At 48.0% G+C, this 20,752-nt stretch overlaps 1 protein-coding gene and 1 long non-coding RNA gene across 3 annotated transcripts in view; one reads left to right on the plus strand and one right to left on the minus strand.

The window, feature by feature from the left end:
* Nucleotides 1-263: 263 nt before the first annotated feature.
* On the minus strand, nt 264-1,814 carry LOC146432500 (uncharacterized). The gene is made up of 2 exons (XR_014854218.1): nt 1,615-1,814; nt 264-1,136 (listed from the first exon to the last, which is right to left on the minus strand). It is a non-coding gene; the product is annotated as an uncharacterized LOC146432500 (long non-coding RNA).
* Nucleotides 1,815-1,854: 40 nt separating this feature from the next.
* Nucleotides 1,855-20,752, plus strand: part of CTDSPL2 (CTD small phosphatase like 2) — a 28,564-nt gene continuing 9,666 nt past the window's right edge. The window contains exons 1-3 of one of the 2 annotated variants that reach the window (XM_085070192.1): nt 1,855-2,046; nt 18,273-18,481; nt 20,385-20,523. In XM_085070192.1, the coding sequence (XP_084926318.1) occupies nt 18,290-18,481; nt 20,385-20,523 (331 nt within the window). In that variant the 5' untranslated portion in view covers nt 1,855-2,046; nt 18,273-18,289. Of the gene's footprint in view, nt 2,047-16,073; nt 16,230-18,272; nt 18,482-20,384; nt 20,524-20,752 lie in introns of those variants that run through there. The other variant, XM_085070191.1, reaches the window with a different exon arrangement.

Here is a 20,752-nt window from a genome sequence, read left to right on the forward strand (position 1 = left end):
CCCTGTACAGCAACACCATCAGCAAGATGATTTTCCATATTCCCTTTCCTGCCAGTCCAGCCCTCTCTCCCTAATTCAGCATCAGGGAACTCAAGGAGAGCACAAGGCACTGTGAAAAACATATTTTGATATCCTGTACCACAGAAACGGCCAGTTCTCATTGCCATAAAGATCAGATTGAACCCTGAGTCACACATTTAATCTCTTCTCAGAGTGTTTTTGGCCGTGCTGGTGCTCAGACAAATACCTGCTTGCTTTGAATCTTGCTGGATCATCTCCTTTGGCAGCTCGCTTCATTTTAATTACATGGCTTGAGAGAGTATTTCCACCCACCATTTCCCAAAACTCCCACTTTCCAAGTAACAGTGAATGTCCTTTTGGGCTCACAGTGTGAGACATCACACAGTTATCCTGCCATACAAGTTCCTCCTAAGGGACTGCCAAACCATCTTAACGAGGCTTTAACATGTCCAAACGATCCTTTTTCACAGCTGATCATTCACAAAATATTCACAAGACATACTTGAATGCTCTAAAGGAATATGGTTACCTGTTCTGAACGAGGGCTGCACTGTTTCCACTGCCTTCCTACAACCTCTTTTCTGTGGTAAAATTAGCTTTATGGTGTCTTCTGCTAAAGACAGACTAGTAGAATTCTATGACAGAATTCTGAAACAAATCTTGGCTTCACAGCAGCAGATGTGCTTCTGGTTAACAAGCCAATAAATATTTTAGGTGAGTAGAGAGCTGGGACTTCTATAATCTGATCCACGTTCAAAAGCTAAGCAGGGAGTCAACATGTACCAGAAACACAAAACCTGTGTGGGTTTCTCCACTGCTAAATTAGAGGATGCCAGCCACTCCTGTAAAAACCTTCCATTTTGGGCAATACCTTGAGATGTTATCCTGCCTGTCATAAGAGAGTTGAACCTGAGAACTGAAGATTTCTGTTAGAAACGACTGGTAAGTAAAAGCGAGCATCAAGAGAAAAATTAAGATATCCAAGTTCAGTAGCATTAAAATGAGAAATGTAACTTCACTACATCCTATACTGCACGACGGCCAAGCTGCTTCATTAAGCCCTTCCAATAGTAAAGCATGCAGCATCCTCAGCATTTCACACACAAAGAGGCTGCCTAGAAAAAAAAGAGAAAGCGGAAATAAAAGTTCACACCAGACTCCACAGGCGACTTAAAACAGCAACCGAAACCACAAGCCAGCACTGCCCTACGCTCTGGGAATGGGAGGGAGGGCGAGCCAGCAGGGCCGGGCAGCGCAGCCGGGAAAGGCCGCGGGAGCGTCCGGCGGTACCGGGGCAGCCGGGGACAGGGGAGACAGCCGCGACCCGCCCGGGGCTCCGCCGCTCGCCCTCCCGTCCGCCCGTCCGTGCTCCGGCCGCGGCGAGTCGTGCCCGGGGCTGCGCCGCGCCTCTGTGCCGGGAGCGCCGGGCAGAGCCTGGCAGAGCCGGGAAGCGGCAGGACGCGCTCCGCTCCGCTCCGCTCCGCTCGCTCCCTCTGCCCTGCCCGCTCGCGCCCCGCCCGCGCGGCCCCTCACTGCTCCCCTTCTCCCCTCACTGCTCCCCTGCTCCCCTCACCGCTCCCCTGCTCCCCTCACCTCCGGCCGCGGCGGCTCAGCCCAGCCCGGCCCGGCCCAGCTCAGCCAGGCCCGGCGCCAGGACACCGCAGCGGCCGCGCCTCCTCCGCCGGGGCACCTCGGCCGCTGGGCCCTGGGCGCCGCTGCCGGTGCCGCTGCCGCTCCCGCCGGCTCCGGGCGCCGCTCCCGCGCCAGGCCCCGTTCCCTCCTTCCCGGCCTGCCCCGGCCCGGCCCCCTCCCCCGGCCGGGCGCGCCTGCGCGGCGGCCCCGCTGCCATCCGGGTCCCTCGGTGCGGTGCAGCGGGTCGGTAGGCGGGAAATGGCGACTGAGCGCTGAGCGCCGAGCGCCCGGAGCGCGGACCCGCCGCCGCCGCCAGCAGCCTCCGCCCGGCCGCCCGCCCGCCCTCCCGCAGCGCGGCCCCGCGGCGCCGCTCCCCGGCCCCCGCTCCCGCAGGTGAGTGACGCGGCGGACCGCGCGGGTCCCAGCCCGGGATCAGGTGGGGGCGCGGGGTGGCCGCTCCGAGTGACCGGCGGGATGTCCCCTCGGGGCCTGCCCGCGCCGGGCCCGCCGCCCGCCGACGCGCCGCGTCTCCCCCGCTCGCCCCCCGCAGCCGCCGCGGAGCCCCGGGCGAACCCCGGCCGCAGCCCCGCCGGGCCGGCCCTGCCGCGGGGAGCGGCGGAGCGGTGTCACCCCGCCTGACACCCCCCGCCCGCCCCTCCAGGCCGAGGCCTGCGGCGGGTCCCGCCCGGCCGGCCCGTCCCGCGCCCCGGGGCCGGGCCGGAGCCGCAGCGCTGCGGGCGCATCGCGGGCCGTGCCCGTGCGGGTCCCGCGCAGGACGCGCCTGTTGCTGGTGTTGTTGTCGCCGCCGGGGCGGCAGCGCTGGACGCGCCTGTCAGCGGCCCCGGGGGGAAGCGGGACGGGCACGGCGGGGGCGGCCCGGCGGTGCGGAGCTCCGGCGCTGCCCGGGCTGGGCTCCCGGCGGCGGCTCCGGGGATGTCAGCGCGGCGGGGCGCGGGGGACACCAACTTCGTCGCTGTCACCGGTGGGGGCGGCGGCCGCGCTGGACCCGCCGGCACCGTGCGGGACCCCCGCCGTCCGGGGCCGTTATTGGCATTGCCGGTCCCTGCTGGGAACGCGGCGGAAGGAATTAGCATGCTGCATACCACATTGATTATCTGCTCGCTCGGTGTTACTGGAGAGCACTGTACAAGCCTGTTGCTCAATTTTATGGTACTTAGGAGCGCTCGAGAGGACAGGTCTGGCTGTTTCTGTGTGGCTGTTTGGGTGAGCTCTAGCCTAGGTCTGTCCAGGGGACTTCTTTCTCTGTGGTGACAGTTGAGATGCTTTTTCTGGTCCCGAGCCTATTGTTTCTGGGAGGGATTTTCCATCGTCTTTCAGGTGCTTATGGTGCACTTTTAAAAGTAATTCCGAGTTTGTCATTATTGTCTTTGCCTTTCTTGATACGTTTCCACTGTTAGAGTAGTCTGTGAAGAGTATCTCTAAGTGTAACTATTACTCTGTTGCCTTGGGCAAGTGACAACCTCTTTTGCCGTTTCTCCGTGAGTAAAATGGGGATAATAATACCTTGGAGAGTTGTTACAAGAAGTAGTTAATGTTTGTAGAGGACTTAAAAGACCTAAGTGTTATTAATTAAGCCCCATGACACATTAAGGTAAGAGTTAGCGAGCCAGGTTTGCACATGGATGAACTGAGGCAGGAAGAGATTATGATTTAGCCAGAGTAACGTCCTGGATCTGTGACAATAGCAGAAAACAAGTTGTAACTACTTCATGCTGTAGGCACAAGCGAGCCGTTCCGGATAACAGATAGGATTCCAAGATTACTTGCCCCTCCCTCACCCCCCCTCCCAATTTCAGGCTTTTCTACTTTAGGAGGTTCTGCTTGTGTGACTTCCAGTTGACTGGATAGCTCCAAGGACACTTGTGGCTTGCCCACTTAAAAGTGTTTCAGCAGTTTTCATAACAAGATATATGTTCTAGGATGGGAGCCAAATCCCTACTTAAATTCCATGAAACATTCTCCTCTTTTCCCCTGAAAACATCGTGTGGAACTTAGTTAAGACTTGATCCTGTTCCAGTCAGTGCAGCATGCACTAAAGCTGACATTCCTGTTTCATCAAAGTTCTTTATTAAAGAAAAATTCCCCTGTCAGTCTGCCCTGGAGATTGAATGGGACAGTTGGATCACTTTTCTGAGGATGCAAACATTCCATGTATGCTGGGGCTGTACGTGCATTTCATAATTGAAAGGTGATTTTCCATCCTCAGCCTTGCCCTGCCAGTGTTGGCAATGCCCTCCCAGGGTGGTGATTCCCCAGCACAAGGATGTGACACTGGCAGAGGCTCAGTAGCATTAAGCAGTTAAAAAACCAGAAAAAGTTGTCTGAATTCAAAAGGATACTGAGTCTTCACCTTCCCAGGTTTTTCCATACTGCATTGGCTTTTCTTTGATCTCTTGTAATGCTGCGAAGTTGACACCAACAGAAATCGTGTTTGCAGGAGACTTCAGGAATCACATATGCTCTTTTGACAGATTTCTATGCACATATTTCATTCCTGTGGAAGAAACTTTTCCACAGGTGTAAGTGGAAGAATAACTTGGAGCACTTGCACATTTTTGTAAAAACCATTCTGAAAATCAGGCTGAACTATTTTGGCTAGAACTTGGAAGAAAAGCTTGAGCAGGGGGGTTGGACAAGAGAAACTCCAGAGTTCCCTTCCAACCTCAACCATTCTGGGAGTCTGTAAAAGCAGAATGCATGAAGTAAGACTGGAATTTGTCAGAAATTTAAAATTACTGTGTGTTTCTAGACATATGTGTGCTCTGAGAGGAGCTTGAGACTTTTTACCCTTTTGGGACAGTAACTTGGGGTTCCAGAGCATCATCATCATGATCCTTTCAGGATCACAGCTGAATATGTAACTGTATAACCCTAGAACTGCCTTTTTGAGGTGATGGGTGTGCAGCTGTTCCCTGTCCAAACCCTGTACAAGTTCTGCCCCATCCATGTATTTTCAGCCTGGTTTCCCTAGGGAAGCCAATTCCCACGTGTGATGGGTTTTGGACTTCAGTAATGTCAGCCTAGAACTACTAAGATTATCCCAGGTTTAAAGTCTGCCCCCTCCCTCTGTGGATGTGACTGCATCCTTTTTCCATACTTTCTCGGGAGTATTCCTCTCCACAAGCACCTTTCCCATTCATCACTGTGAATGAAATCCCCTAAGTCGCTGGCACCATCTCTTGTACATTTGAAATAGCAGGTTGGTTTTTTTCTGTTGTACATGAGAAGTTCCTGGGGTGCTGCTCCAGCTCTGGGGTTCCCAGCACAGGAAGGACATGGACCTGCTGGAGTGAGTCCAGAGGAGACCACCAAGGTGATCAGAGGGAGGGAGGGAGCAGATCTGTTGGGGAAAACCTGGGAGAATTGGGATTGTCAGCCTGGAGAGGAGAAGCTTCAGGGTGATCTAACTGTGACCTTCCAGGACCTGAAGGACCCAACAAGAAGTACAGAGAGACTATTTACAAGGGCCTGGAGTGACAGGGTGAGGGCGAATGGCTTCAGACTGATAGAGGGCAGGGACAGATGGGATATTGGGGAAGAAGTCTTCCCTGTGAGGCTGGGCAGGCCCTGGCACAGGGTGCCCGGAGAAGCTGTGGCTGCCCCTGGATCCCTGCAAGTGTCCTTTTATATGGACACTGGGGCTTGGAGCAGCCTGGGACAGTGGGAGGTGTCCCTGCCCTGGCAGGGGTTGGAACAGGATCAGCTTTAAGGTCCCTCTCAACCCAGGCCATTCTACGATTCTGTGATTTGATGTTTGCACATCCCAATTAAATCTTCAGAAAATGCAAATACGGACCACAAGTGCAGAGCTGATTAATCAAATTCACGGTGGGTTGCGATTTTCAGGGGGCAGAGTGTTCAAATGGAGTCATTGCTGGGATCCTGGGAGGGCAGAAGGAGCTGTCAGCAGCTGGTTTAAGAGGAGCTCTCTCTCCCAGGCAGGATGTGACAGTGCCAGCCCTACGGAGAGCTCTATCCCCGGGGGATTCCCTGGAGTGCCGCGGGAGCTGCGCTGAGGTGCAGCTCTTCCGATTGCCTGAGAGAAACTCATACCCCCAGCTGCTTGAAAGCCTATCTAACATGTTGTTTACATGTTGAGATGCCTAGATGGCCATTATTTAGTGTTTTAGAAAAATAAATATTTGACATTCACAGATGAAGACATTTTCAATAGCACTTGAAAAATTAAGTGGGAAATCATCCACATCTAAAGCAATCAGCTCAGGGGTTGGGTTGGAGCTTCCCTGTTGGCAGTCCTAACTTTTTCTAAATAGATTACTTCCCAATCAGATCAGTTTTGGTAATTACTTTGATTAAGGTGCTCTTAACTTCTTAAATGATAAGTTCTCTCATCATATCCTGTGATCCAAGGAAAACCCTTGTCAGGACAATCTGCTGTAGGAAAACAGGGAGCTGAGCATCAGCCTGCAGTGTACTTCCACCTCTGTTCCCTGTGGGATCTGAAGAGATACAGCCTTTGTTGCCTCAGTTTCCCTGTGTGATGGGTCAGTGTTTGTGGTGGTCCCAGGTAGATCCCCCTGGCCAAGCCCAGGGGAAGGAAGTGTGCAGCTGCTGGTGGATGGGGTTAGCTCAGCAGCACATTGATCTCTGCTGTAGTGGGACAGTCAAAATACAGCTCCCCACGGGGGAAGTTTTGAGAGAGTCCAGCCCCACCAGTCAGGTTTCTGTGCATCCTGCTAAAATAACCCTAAAGCCAACACGTAGGAAGTGCCTGTCTGCTGCATTAGGTCCAATGAAGATCCACTGCCCAGCAAGTGATGCTTCTGCCGGAATTACGTAGAAAACAGGTGATAGAAGTTATCCCTGACAGTCCGAATCACTCTGAATTCAGAATTCCCTTTTGGTGGGTGAGGAGTCTAGTTAGGAGGCGTGAAACACCTCTAGTTCTGTGTTCGTAGTATTTAATGTAGCAATATAATTTAAAGTATGATACTGTCATGAAAATAAGTTTAACTAAAAGGAGCTGGCAACTCCACAGCATCTGGAAAATAAGCTATGGATACTTACTTAAAGGAGCACAGTTATAAAAAATACATCCTACTAGTCATTACCAATATTCCAAGTGTAAGTAGGAGAAAAGAATTTAAGACTTTAAAGCATTTGGATTAGAACTTGCCTGTAAATTAATTACCTTATATATGTAAACAAAAGTGTTTAGGGCAGAATAGGGCAGGAAGGTGATGCTGCAGGGCACATTAGCATCCTCAAAGCCTCAGAAGGAAGAGAAGGATCCTGTCCTTATTTAGGCTGTGTTTGGGAATAGCTAATTTAAATTAATAAAGTAACAGGAACTCTGATCAAATCAGAGCAGTTGTTCTGAGCAGTTTGGCCTGTGCTGGACCAGTTCAGGCTAAATCATAGCTCAGCTTACTCTAGGCCATTCTAACCCGTGATTGCTTTGATTCACCCTGTACTTGAGGAGGTGCTAATTAGAGGAAGGGAGGTAATTGAATCTAAGGCTGAGGCTGTACCACAAGGGCTTCCCTGGCCCCACAGCACCAGCCTGGTTAGCAGGGAACCCCACTCAGGGGTGCCTTGGCTCACATGCCCTCTGGCAGCCTCTCAGCCTGGCTGGCAAAACCAGCATTTTCCCTTTTCCAGCAGGTGGTACTGCCCTGGGAAAGCTGCTGCTTTAGACCCAGCCTAGCACAGGTTTGCTTGGTCTAGGCAGAGCTCCAGGGGTGCTCTGTGTCCTCTGCTGGGCACACAGGAGCTGCAGCACTGCAGAGCCCAGCAGAGGTGTGTGGGGCTCTTACCCTGTGCTGGGAGTTTGCTTCACCCGGTGTAGTTCCCTCCAGGCTTTCCCTTCTCTGGTGCACATCCAGCAGCTGCTGTGTTTGGAGTATGCACTGATCCAGGAAGGACAGGGCTGGCTCCAGGGGACAGCTAGGTCCTGTCCTTTGTCCTTGCTTCATTCTGCAGGACCCCTTCCAGAGGGCAGAGCAGCACCTGAGATGCTTCTCTTTCCTCCCTTTCCCAGAAGCTTCTCTCATTTTACCGTCTGGAGGAGCTCATTCAGGTGCAGGAGGCTTCCTTTTATATGCTTTGGGCTGGTGAGTGATGCCTGGGCAATGGTCAGAGTTGAGAAAGAAAAACAGAGAGTAAGAGAAAGCTCTATTTATCTATATCTATATATCCATCTATATCAGCTCTGTTAGCTCTATGGGCAGCAGGTCTGTGCTGGTGCTTGCCAAAGCAAAGCATAGTGTGAACTGAAGTTTTAAGGTTTGTTTTCAGAGGGGGAAAACAGTATACAAAAAGTAAAGAAGTATTTGATAAATAGCAGGAGTATCTACAAGAATGTTCAAGCTGCATGCAGGCGTTCTGGATGTGGGATTTAACTACAGCAGATTTGATTGAATTACCTACTGTCGTTTGTCTGACACCTTAAGCTCGTGTCAAGACCAAGCAGTTGTAGTTAAATCAATTAAAATACACTTGGAAAAGCTTGTTTATTTTGCTTATCAGGCCAGAACTGATAAATATTACAGAAGAAAATAAAGTTAGTGTAATCTTGATGGTTTTATGTGCTTAAAATACAGATTTGGAAGAAACTTTTGAGGACTTCATTGTAGCTAAAATAATATTTCTACACAACTGTAATTGCTGGGTTTAGAATCTTCTACTTTTGTGTTGCTTAGGGACTAGGAAGCTCATTGGTACTTTTAAGAGAAAGGTCTTTGAGCGCTCAGTTGGTAAAATGGGCTGCAGAGATCCAGGTTCAGGTAAAGAGGTGTCATACTTAATTGTTAGATGTGATTACCCTGTTGGACTTATTTGAAGATAATTCTCTTTTGATAGTAGGTTGGTTTATTACATACCTGAAAAGGTTTGATAATGTTCCATCTCAAAGATTAATAAATGTTCATATAAAAATGTCCTAAGTCAATTAACATAACAGGGTTCCAAACCATAAAATAGTTTAGGATTAGAAAATAAACATTTTTCATTGGTGGTATGTGCTTTCAAAATCATTTTGAGAGGATTGCTCTGCTCCTTCTCCTGTGGATGGATTTTGTGTTCCCTGGTCGCTGGGGGCTCTGGGGTTAGAGGAGTGTGTGTAGCTGTTCTGTGCCATTTGCTGGGAATTCGGGAGGCTCCATGCCTGCAGATGCCTCATGCTTGCCAGAATTACGGGGGAAAGGCTCGTTTGATGTTTGCTGGTTTGGTTCTGGTTTCCCACCGAGGGAGCTGTGCTGATAAATCGCTGCTGCTCTGTCGGTACTGAATGCGGTGCGAGGGGCAGAGCTGGGTGAGTGCTGCTGACAGACTGCGGGGTGCTCTTGGTGTTTCTGGGTTTTCCCTCATCCTGCACTGAGCCCCACTGAGAGCAGAGCCCTGGCCGTGGGGAGAGGAGGCTTTTCCACTGCAGCCCCAACGACACAGGGGACAGGGCAATGTGAGCCCCGCTGGCCGCAGGAGGCACAGGATGCTGCAGCACTGGTGAGGAGTTCCTGTTAAACCCGAGGACAGGAGGGACAAACAGAGTGAAGAGGCTCTACAGGAGGTTCAGAGCCCCCAGGCAGCATGCACAGGATGGAGGCAAAGCACTGGGAATCTGTCAGAATGAGGGTTTTCCGTGTGTTGCTCAGCTCTGCTCCTTCCCTGTGCCTGTACAGACACTCCTGCCCTGCTGCTGCCCAGAGCTTTGCAATAGATGGTTGTTCAAACTCAGCTGCATGGGCTTTACTTATCCTCTGTGTTCAAGGAGAATTAAAAAAACTAATTTCTGTTTTATAACATACATTATACCAAAAGGATGAAGTGTGGAATTTTTTTCCTACTTTAATGTGCCAGTTTTTAAATATTCCAGAGGTGGGCTAGGCAAGGAGAGAAGGTGGAATGTGCTTGTGTGTAGCCAGACTGGATGAGGGGTAAGGACTGAGCTGTGGCCATCTTTTGCTTATTTGGGATGCTGAAAGGGTCTGTCTTTTCTCCACAGGTGTGAATTTTCAGAAACCTTGTAGGAACTGAGTATGTTTGAATTTCTGTCCCTCTGTGACATTGGGTTGATGCTGGTCCATGGGTTCTGCATTTCCCAGGGAGGACTGACAGACACACAGACAGTTGCAATTGGATAAGCCTTATTTTCTCTAGGAAAAGCTGATCAATGTTTCTATGCTAAAGGCCAGAGCCCATCAAAGACTGCAATGAGCAAATGAAACCCATGACAGAAAATACTGTTGCTTTAAAAATTTCTGACTAGATTGCTTCATTAAAATAATTTTTCAGAAAATAAAAGGCCAGTCTGGGGCCTGATCACATCACCACAGCTCCCAGGCTCATGGCTGTGTCCTGGAGAACACTGCTGATGCCACCATGGCCGTGCCAGGGAGCTGACAGCCTGGCTTGTGGAATTATCCCTGGCTGGTTGTGGCAGGAGCTCTAACCCCAGGCTGTGCTGGTTCAGTGCTGTCACTGTCCTTTCCCCTGCCTGCCAGGAGCTGGGTGTTTTTATTCCACCCCTTGTTCCCATGTGGAAACACTCCAGCCTGCAGACATGGAGCTGCAGGCTGTGGGGCTGGAAGGATGTAGGGAAAGGAAGAGTGGGAATTAGAAAGCATTCCTTTCACGTCCATTAAAACATCTCTACTCTCCCACAATTTTGCTGAGTTGTTTCTTCAGCACAGCTAGTGAGAAGTGATGTGTGCTCTGTCATGTACCACGTGGCACTGGAGTGACAGCTAACATCTTTCAGGTATTTCTTTGGTATTTAAGGTAACTTGCAATCAGTTTGTTACTGAAGTTAATTCAGGTCTCCTCAGTATCTGGAAAATTTTCCCAAATTCTAATGTAGCTGCTTTGTAATGAGGTGAATTAACCACGGTCAAGACTTGGGTTGCTTTGGAAGGTGGCTTGTTGCTTTTTCATCATAGGGGTTTCTGATGGCGAGGCCAGGCTCCCTCCTAGCACTGGGGAATGACTGGAAACAAATCCAACAACTGTGTAAGCAGGTGATACCAGCACTTGTTCTTGCTGGTTTCTCTGGTTTGGGATCTCTCCATACAGATTTTGGGTTGCATGTGGACATCAGGGCACTCACCCACACAGATTTCCTGCTGCAGCACATCAATCCGTTATACAGGTGCACAACCTCCCTTTGCCCACCTGGAAGTCTCTCAGACAGAAACTTCCCAAAGCAAAGGCATGAGCCAAACACCATCTCCTGACTCAGCAGAGTAATCCCCTCGCTGCTTGCAGAGCCAAAGCTGCCACTTCACAGCCAGAAAGTTATTTCATTACATGTTGCACCTTTCAGAGTGACAGAGATACATTAGACCAACCTGGAGGTGATTATCTTGTGAAAGAAATGAATGAAATTCAGGGTGAAATCAAGACTGGAAACATTACAGCGTGGATGCAGGGCCATTTTACCCTACAAAATTTCTGTTGCCATTGGTAGCTTGTGCTTATTATACTTTGTTTTATTGGAATATTGACTAGAAACTTCCTATAACTTTCCACTGAATAAGCAACGAGGTTTGTTGTTTGGTTTTTTTTTTTCTTGTGAATTTTTCACACAAAATAAAAGATTGGGGGGGAAAAGAGAATGAAAATAAAATGTATAAAATAGCTCCATTGTGTTGGAATCAGACAGGTCCCTTAAACTCATTTCAGGCATATTTTTGAGATTGGGTAAGTTTCAAGTCTCAATATTATGTTTTAAGGTTACATGTAAAAACATAGTATCACTCACAAATGAGTACAGCTGTTAAACCTTTAGAACTTATTTTCATGTCAGTTTTAACTCAGGTACATGCACAAGTTTATCTCAGATTTGCAATTTTGTAAAAACGAAGTTTTCCGTGCAGGAAAGAAGCTAGGATGGGCAATGAAAGAGTCAGGGTTAATTCAGCATGTATTCATAAGGGAAAATGAGTAGTTTATACTTTGTCTGGACACTGAATAATACAAATCCTGACTGTGCTGGCATTTTCCCCATGTTTAACAACACAGTTGGTTGATTTTTTTTATTTTAAAGCAGGGAAACCAGGTGTGAGAAGAGCATGAAAGCAGCGCTGTGCAAAGGGGAGAGCAGAGTTTAACCCTTGTGAAAGGTTTTGAAGGGATATAGTGTACCAAGGAAAGTGTTTTCCTGGGCAATAAGAATCATATTATCATTTAAAGAGTCTTTATCCTGCAATAAAAATAGCCTGCTATTTTTAAGGCCAAGGAAGCAGCCAGAGCCCTTATCTATCCCTTTAAAAGATAGCAACCTGACTTAGTCCTGTGGGATATATAATTGTGCTTGTGATTTCCCAGGAGGATTCAGGTGAATGCAGCAAGATTAGCTTTGCAGAAATTCCTAGGTTCTCCTCACAAGCAAAGGAGTTACTCCATGGATTCCACAGTCCAACACAGACTCACTTGGGTTTATTAATCTGCTTGTTTCTGGCTTTTTAATTAGAAAGATAACTAATATGGGTGAGCTGAACAATTAGAACAAGTGTCTGCTTGGGATTGTTGTTGTGGTCAGACGACATCCTGAAAGGTCTGTGCAGGAAGTGTTTGCAACCTGTCTGTGCCACGCTGTAACGAGAGGGACTTGACTTCCATAAATAGGCTCCTGTGTGCCTGGCAGTATGGATTAAATGACCAGAGAGCCTGAGGACAGCTGGTCCCTCCCAGAGTCCCAACAGGAGCAGCGCTGCTTCTGGGGAATCTGTTACTGCTCGTCTAAAACTCAGCTACTGCAAACTTTCCTCTCCCAACCTCTCAGCTCTCGGGAGCCCCACAGCATCTGAAGGTGACTCATGTGAAATTCTCATCTTGGCAGCACCAGAGTTTGTAAACAGTGCCTTCTTTCTGCAGCAGGTTTTGGGGTTCTGCTCTGAGCTCTGCTGCCCTGTGGTTACCCCAACTTTCCATGTTTCCTCCTTGCTTAGTGTGACACAAACTGAAAAGCCTGAATTAATTACCAGCGAGTACCCTCAGTGCAAAGAAAAAATATCTTGGCCAGGAGGGGATAAACTTTCGGTTCCAAATGCATTTGGTATAATCAAAACAAAGCCTCACTAGCAAAGCAGTGGCAAAACAGAAGTATGATGGCTAGAGCAGAAAAATAAAGGAACAGAAGATCTATTTAATGTTGAGGCTAATTATACAAAGCTGCCATCCTTCTTTGGCAAAATCCTTCTAAGGACATGTTTGTTTTAGGGGAGATGCTCAACTTTGGGGGAGTAGAAGTGAGCACAGGGTAGATGTCCTGAGGGATCAGGGTTTGAACAAGGCAACTGAAGACAAAGGATTTCAATCCTTCCATGGATTTAGTACTCTGGAAAGTTGGGAGGAGCAGAAAAGGGGCTTTCAGTGAAGCAGGGAGAATTCAGAGGTACCTTTGCTAGTTGAAGTTCCTTACTGTTGTTTTGATGGAACTTGTGGTTGCTTTATACATTTATCCAGATTTTGTAACGCAACACCAACATTTGGATAGTGCATGTTGTGTGATTTGCTGTTTTAATAAATCAGTGTCTTTTTATTTTGCTTTTACCTACCCCAGACTAGCACCTCTTCCAGACTCCTTTGAGTCAGGGTTTCCTGGTTTGCTGCTCTCTCAGTTCTGCAGTGGCAGAAAAACACACCTAAAGATTGGAGAAGAGTGACAAGTAGTGCAGTACGTCGGAAAATATGAAATACATCCGCTGGAGTGACATGAAATTGCTGTAATTTTCTAGGGAAGGAGAATAAGTTGGTTAAAAAAGGCCAAGAGTTGTTGAGGGGAAAGAGCCTCAATGTCTTTGAACTACCAGGAAGTATTTCCTTGAGGTGTGCACAGTGCTTTGGGGGCTGTCTGGGTGAAGGGCTTTACCTGTCGGTCCTTCCCCATGCTTACACCACGGTTCCTGTTTGGCCCATGCTCTTCTGTCCCCACAGTCCTGCCAACTTGTCCCTTCCCGTGGTGGCTCAGGGGGTGTGGACAGCAGCATGGATCTGTGTTTCCTGAAAACATCCCGAGCCCCGTGGGATCTCAGCCAGCCCTGGGAGCGCAGCTCCTCCTTGGGATGTTTCCTCACCCTGAAATCTGGGTCACATCGCAGCCATGAAATGTGCTGACAAAACACCTCTGCTGTTACTTGTTTGAGAGGGAGCTGAGCAAAATACTTGGTCTTGGTTCCTCTGTCTGTGGATCTGCCCAGTGATCCAGCAGTGACTGAAACACATCTCAGCAGGGACTGTGTCAGCTGGGCTGGCTGGGACACCAAACTTGCCACTCTCTCAAATTCAAACCCCTCAGTTGTCACAGCTGTTAAATCTGGGGACAGATCACAGCTTTGTGCAGTTGGTCACGTCTCCATCTCTGTCTACACCATGCACTGATACTCCAAATTTAAAGGAAGTTAAAAAATAATTTACTTTCTTGGCTTTCTGTAAAAAATGTTTCCAGAAAAAACCCAGATAAATTAAATAGAAGTTTTTCACCTCCTGTGTCGCTGTCACCAAAGTCACACTCCTGACATGTTCAAGTTGTCTGAATCCTCTGGAGCTCCTGTGGTATGGAGGCTTGGGATAGATTGATTTCTGTGGTGGCAGTTCAGCGTTATTCCTGAGTGCCAAACTGAATGGAGAAATTGTTCAACACTGTAATTTTAAATTTTCTTGTCACTTATCTCTTCTTATTTTTCTTCACCATTGTTCTTTTCCCGTCTTCAACCTTTTCCTGTATCAGAAAGCCCTAAACCCTGCAATTAGATGTGCCTCGCCTAATTTTCCTTTAAATAGTTTGGGGAAGAGTAGAGAAAACAGCAGTGTCATGTGTGGTGGGAAATAAACCATCCCTAACTGCAGATTCCATGGAGGAGTGCTCTTAGTTTGAAATATGAGTCATTCACAGGAATTTCTTTCTTGTAAGTACAGTGTACCTGTGCTGTGAAATAACAACAGTATTCACAAGGCAGGGAGCCTGACACTTGGTGTGTGTGGACTCAGGAAAAATTTATTGCAGCCAGAGCTCCTTCAGCTGCTGCTTTTTAAGAGCTCCTACGTCTTATTTTCCTGTCCCACAAATTATTAATTGGGTATTCCTTTTAGTCCCTCTTTGCCATGTAATTCTCTCTTGGAGAACAACGTTTTCCCTTTTTTCTCCACACTCTTTCTGGGTTTATTATAAGTGTAGAAGGAATTGAAGAGAGAAGGGTTTTTGGGAGTTGATTTCCTTCAGCAAAACTCCTGGCACAGTGGAGGTGGCAGTGCCAGCCCAGGCTCAGGTCCTTGGTCACCCAGCTGTGCCATCGGGCTTGTCAGGGATGGCTGTGCTGGGGAAATCCAAATCCTGCACGTTTGAGGAAGGAAATTCTCCTACGTGTCCAGACTTGATTATTTTGACTGCACTAAGTTTTGTAGCCTGGTTCAGGAAAGAACCACGACCATAATTCAATAAAAACTCCCCCAGCAGCTGAATGCAGGGCCAGGAAAGCAAACTCCTGTCTCTGAGAGGATTGTCGGTACCTGTTGCTAAGTCCATTAGAGATATTTATAACCCCAGGCTTGATACCCAGGATGTGCAGTGAGCCAAAGGAGTCCCTGGCAGGGCTGTACAGAGGAGCTGAACGTTTCCCTGCAGGATAAATATGTCCTCACAATTGACAAATACTAAATTGGTTTGTCTTTTGTCTGACTGTTATTTTTTTCAGTTCAAGAAAAATCAGGCAACTTGTATTATAGCAAATTTGAAGGAATATTTTCATTCCCAAAATGGAATTTTGCTAGTGTCAGTCTCCTTTCCATGTTTTACAGTTTTCTTTAATTCCTTTTTACGCACTTTTGCTTAGTGTGGGCAGTGTGGCACAGCCCCGGGGCAGTGCCTGTCCTCTGAGGTGGCACTGCTGGGACACCTCCAGTGCTGGGGGCAGCTCTGGGACCCTCCTGACAAGAGAGACCTGGAGGGGCTGGAGAGTGTCCAGGGAAGGGAATGGAGCTGGGGAAGGGTCTGGAGCACCAGGAGAGGCTGAGGCAGCTGGGAAAGGAGCTGAGCCTGGAGCAAAGGAGGCTCAGGGGGACCTTGTGGCTCTGCACAACTGCTGACAGGAGGGGACAGCCAGGGGGTCAGGCTGTGCTCCAGGGAACAGGGACAGGATGAGAGGGAATAGCCTCAGGCTGGGCAGGAGAGGTTGAAGTTGGATATTAAGGAAAATTTCTTCACTGAAAAGTTCTCCAGCCCTGGCACAGCTGCCCAGGCTGGTGGTGGAGTCCTCATCCCTGGAGGTATTTAACAGTCATGTGGATGTGGCACTTGGGGACAGTGCCAGGGGATGGTTGGACTCAGTGGTCTCAGTGGTCTTGTCCAAGCTCAGCGGTTCTGTGACATCACTGGCAGATCACTGAGGTCACAGAAGGCAGCTGGACTGGCATGTTCCATGTGCCATGCTGGCCTTACTCACACTCACACACACTCACACTCACACTCATACACACACACACTCACACTCACACACACTCACACACACACTCACACACACTCACACTCACACACACACACACACTCACACTCCCCCCAACTCGCTGTTGGGCTCACTCTCAGCCCAATGCTCCCCCAGGTGAGCCTCCCAGGACTCCTTCCTTCCATCCTTGGGCTCTCCACAATCACCATCTCCGTGGGCTGTGTGATGTCCAGCTGTGTCACTTGCTGACGCTCAGTCGCATTGCTTGGATGCCCACTGGTTCCCTTTATAAACTGATTTAATGGTATAAAAATGAAGGAATTTCCCCTGTTAGCTCAGGGAGCTGGGGGTGCTCAGCCTGGAGCAAAGGAGGCTCAGGGGGACCTTGTGACTCTGCATAACTGCTGACAGGAGGGGACAGCCGAGGGGGTCAGGCTGTGCTCCAGGGAACAGGGACAGGCGGAGAGGGAACAGCCTCAGGCTGGGCTCAGGTTGGATATCAAGGAAAATTTCTTCATTAAAAGGGCTGTCCAGCTGTGGCACAGCTGCCCAGGGCAGTGTTGGGGTGGAGTCCCTGTTGCTGGAGAGGTTCAGCTGCCATGTGGATGTGGCACCTGGGGACATGGGTTATGGTGGCCTTACAGTGCTGGCATGGTGTGACTGAGCTGCCTCATGTTGCTGTATTGACCACTGATGGAGAATGCTGAGCATGGACCTGTGGAAAACGACCCCCCGTGTTTGCTGGCAGTTAGAGTGAATATTCCATGTAGTAATTCTGTGGAACATCAAGTTTCACCCTTGGCAATAGCCACGGAGTGCTTTCCTTGCTAAGTCTGACAGCAGTGTCAGTACTTGGGTCATTCCTTGTTGGCTGCAACACCTTTGTGTGAGATTGAGATTTGCCTGGGAACAAACACAGCTGTGTAACAGGTTTTGGACTGGTTTTCAAAAATATTATCAGTATTTCTCTGTCTGTGACTCATCCCAGTGCCACCATTGCCTTTTCCTAAACAACATACCTGTTGTGACATTACTTATATGTTAAATGTTGTAGACTGTTTATTCTGTCTCTGCAGCAATCGGATCCACACTAAATGGACTCCAGAAAGGCAACTTATATGTTAAATGCTATATTTATTCTGTCTATGCAGCAGTCAGATCTACACTAAATGGACTCCAGAAAGGCAGGCACTGGTTCCTGTCGTGATAAGCATACCATTTTCTTTAAAAAACTGCTTTTTGTCATGATTTCAGCTAGGAAAGGCAAATTACTTTCTCACCAGTATTTCTGTGCATTACACCTCAGATGGATTTCTTTTCCTGATCCATCATAAGAATTATTTTAAGCACAAGGAGTCCCCTTCAGAGCAGCCCAGCTGTGTGCTCCAGGTAGCTGCAGAAGGCACATCCCCAGCCCAGAGAGCAGTGACATTGAGGCTCGGGTGTGACAATACCAGCAGCCCACTTGGGGGCTGGAGATAAATGGGATGCATTACCTGGAATGGCCTTTTACTCTGCTTTAATAAATGCTACCCTTGCATGAGTGTTCCTGAGGTCTAATGTGGTTCCCAAACTCAGCTGTGTTGAAGCTCAGTTTGGGTTCCTTTTCAGAGCTGCTCTGTCCTCACCCACACTGAGTGCACAGGCTCAGGATTCCTCCTGTGAACACTTGACAGGAATTTAGATTTATGCCTCATCTCAAATTTAATGCAGAGACTTGCAGTGAAGTATTTTGAGGAATGCCGATAGGAAAGGACTTCCTGGGTCACAGAGTCCATTCATTTGGGGCTGGAGACAACAGGCACCCTACAATCAATCCTTTCATCAGGTAGTTGACACCCTCCTGGTTGACAAGGTGTGATTGTTCCCAGGTTGGACTCGATGACCCGAGAGGTTCTTTCCACCCTGAATATCTCTGTCATTCTGGGCAGGTAGGCTTTTCCTCCTCTCCACGTGGATTATTGGAGGGTTATTGCAGACCTCACAGATGTGCTGGAAGCTGTATCCGTGGCCAGATGACATCCATTTGTTCCGTGGCAGTGTGGTGTTCCCACTGAAGTAGCTCCTCTGTGCTGTGAGCGAAGCTGTGTGCCGAGAGGGGAGCAGCAGCACCCCCAGCGTTATGTAACGCCTTGGATTCAGGAGCTGCAGCTTCATACATTCCCTCAATGAGAGTATTCCTGGTTTTTCCCTTTATAGCTTTCCATGTGGTACCCATGAAGATGAGGCTGAGGACACGGAAAGCTTCCCAGCAGTCCAACCAGCTCCACACGCAGCGGGCGCTGCGGGCCAAGCGGAAACACTCGGAGGTGGAGGAGCCCTTGGCTGGCGGCGGGGGAAAACCACCCAAAAATGAGACCGGCCTCTTGTCTTCAATCAAAAAGTTCATCAAAGGAAGCACACCCAAGGTATGCCGCCTGTGGGGCCTTGCTTTGCTTTTCATTGGGTCATAATCACTTGAAATTTGATTGAAAACCAGTTCTGGTAACAATTAGTCAGGTAGTGGGAGCAGAACATAAGGGATTGGAAAGCAACAAGTGCCTGTGAGTTGTGTCAGGTAAAGCAGACTGTGAAACCCTTCAGGAGTCAAGTGTAGGTGTATTTAACAGTCCAATAAATCACAGGATTTATTACCTGGTGTTTCTTGGTGAAAATGTCAAATAAATTCAGTACATTCCTAATTTCTGTTTTAAGGATTCCTTGAATCCAGATTTGAGGAATTATCAGTACTAACAACTTAGAAAAACCAGTCTGTAAGCATGAACTGGTTGACTATTTCTGGCAATTTTACTCAAATTGTTTAGGAGTCATTTAATCACTGAAGGTCAAACCTCACAAATCCAAGTGCCAAGGAATTGATGCAGCTGCTCAGTGATTCCTGCCGTGAACACTGCCCTGCTTGGAGCATCACATCCACATCTTGGGGGAAACCCTGAAATCTCATGTTTTGGTCCAGCCAGCGAGCTGAGCCTTACTGATCTGCACAGGTGAACACCTGTTGCATGTGTTCCATGGACATTTGAGGGTGGAAAATATATATACACATATATAGATATATATATGTATAAAACCTTGATAGGCTGAATGTAACGTTGCCATTGCTTCAGTGTTTTTTTTCTCCATATGGAGGTCAGTTAAAAACCCCAGATCATTCCGTCCCAGCCATTCAGAGACTGACATTGTGTAACTGTGAATTTGAAAGAAGAGTAGCCAACAAGTCCTAAGTAATTTACAATGTATTCCAGATCAGCTACATGATAAATAAAATTCTGATATAAATTCAGAAGTATTTCCTGGGATTTGTGCTAAGTGTTGAAACAATAACTTTGTAACAAGCTGAAGTTCAAATAATTAATGTAACACTATATTCTTGAATTGTTAAAAATATAGGAAATTAAGTATTTCATGACATGTTAAACCTCAACAACCTGTCCTAGAAACAGTGAAGTACTAACAAAGAAATATCTCAGCAAAAATTAATGGTTAAGTCTGCTTCCACTTAGTTTCTCATTAAACTGTGATAATTGATCTGTTGGACAATCAGCATCTGTGTTGGATCTCAGGAATTCAGCATCTTGGTTGCAAAACTTCTGCACCAGAACATTCAAATCTAAGCAAAACATTTCTTTTTGGAATTTTTAGATAAGGAAAATAGATCTGGTTTTCCTTTTCTGTGTCTCTTTTTCAAACATTTCAGGGTACTCTCAATGCTCATGCTTTGGATTTCACATTTACATTTTATTGAACTTTAGTAGGGGTTTTGGGGGGAAAAGGGGAAGAAATCTGTCAGAAACATGTGCCTGCATATAGGGCCATGCACAGAAAATGGCCAAACTTTTTGCTTCTGTCTCGTTCCCGTGAGTGCTGCAGGGAAAAGGAGTCACTTACTTCCAGGTAAGGAGAATCCTTGGATTTTTCACAGCTCAGTTTTGCCCTGTACTGTCTGATATGGATTGTCACATTTGATGTCGTTGGGCAGTTCACCTCCTGTGTATTTAATAGGCAGAGAAATCAAATTTCAGGTAATTTTAGTTACTTTGTCTCTGCATTTCCCAGCCTGTGCAGCACTGAAATATTTATAGATTGGCTGTAAACACAATTTTTCTACTACAGCAGCTCCGTGTAGTTTTCTTTCCCTACACTTTGATTTAGTTTAAACTCATGTAAAATCCCAGCTGGTCAGACATTTGTTGCATCTTCTGCATCTGGAAGTGGAGCAGTAAAGTGACCTTTGCTGAACTTTCTGCTCTGTTCCGTGGAAAAAGAGGCACCATTCAGCATGTTTCTTCTTTCCCTCTTTTCTATGTTAAGGAAGAAAGAGAAAATCCCACCAAGAGGAGTCGGATTGAGCGGGATATCGATAACAACTTGATCACATCCACACCTCAGACAGGAGAGAAGCCCAACAAACAGCCCTCGCGAGTGCGGCGGAAAAGTCAGATGAATGGAGGTTGGTAAATCCCCACATTGTGCTCTGCAGCCAGTGGGAATTCTGTAATCTCCCAGCTGTGCACTGATCCAGGGCAGTTCTGCAGGGGGGGAGGTTGTTGGGGGTTCTACTGACTTCAGTGAGAGCAGGGCTGAGCTAATCACAGCAAATACGGATTTTTGGGAGTGTGAGCAACACTTCAGTCACACCCCAGACACATCCAGTGTGTCTCTGTGAGAACAGTTTGGAT

This window comes from Lichenostomus cassidix, chromosome 10, assembly GCF_008360975.1.
Source record: "Lichenostomus cassidix isolate B80296 chromosome 10, HeHo_3.0, whole genome shotgun sequence".
In the NCBI taxonomy this organism is placed as follows: domain Eukaryota; kingdom Metazoa; phylum Chordata; class Aves; order Passeriformes; family Meliphagidae; genus Lichenostomus; species Lichenostomus cassidix.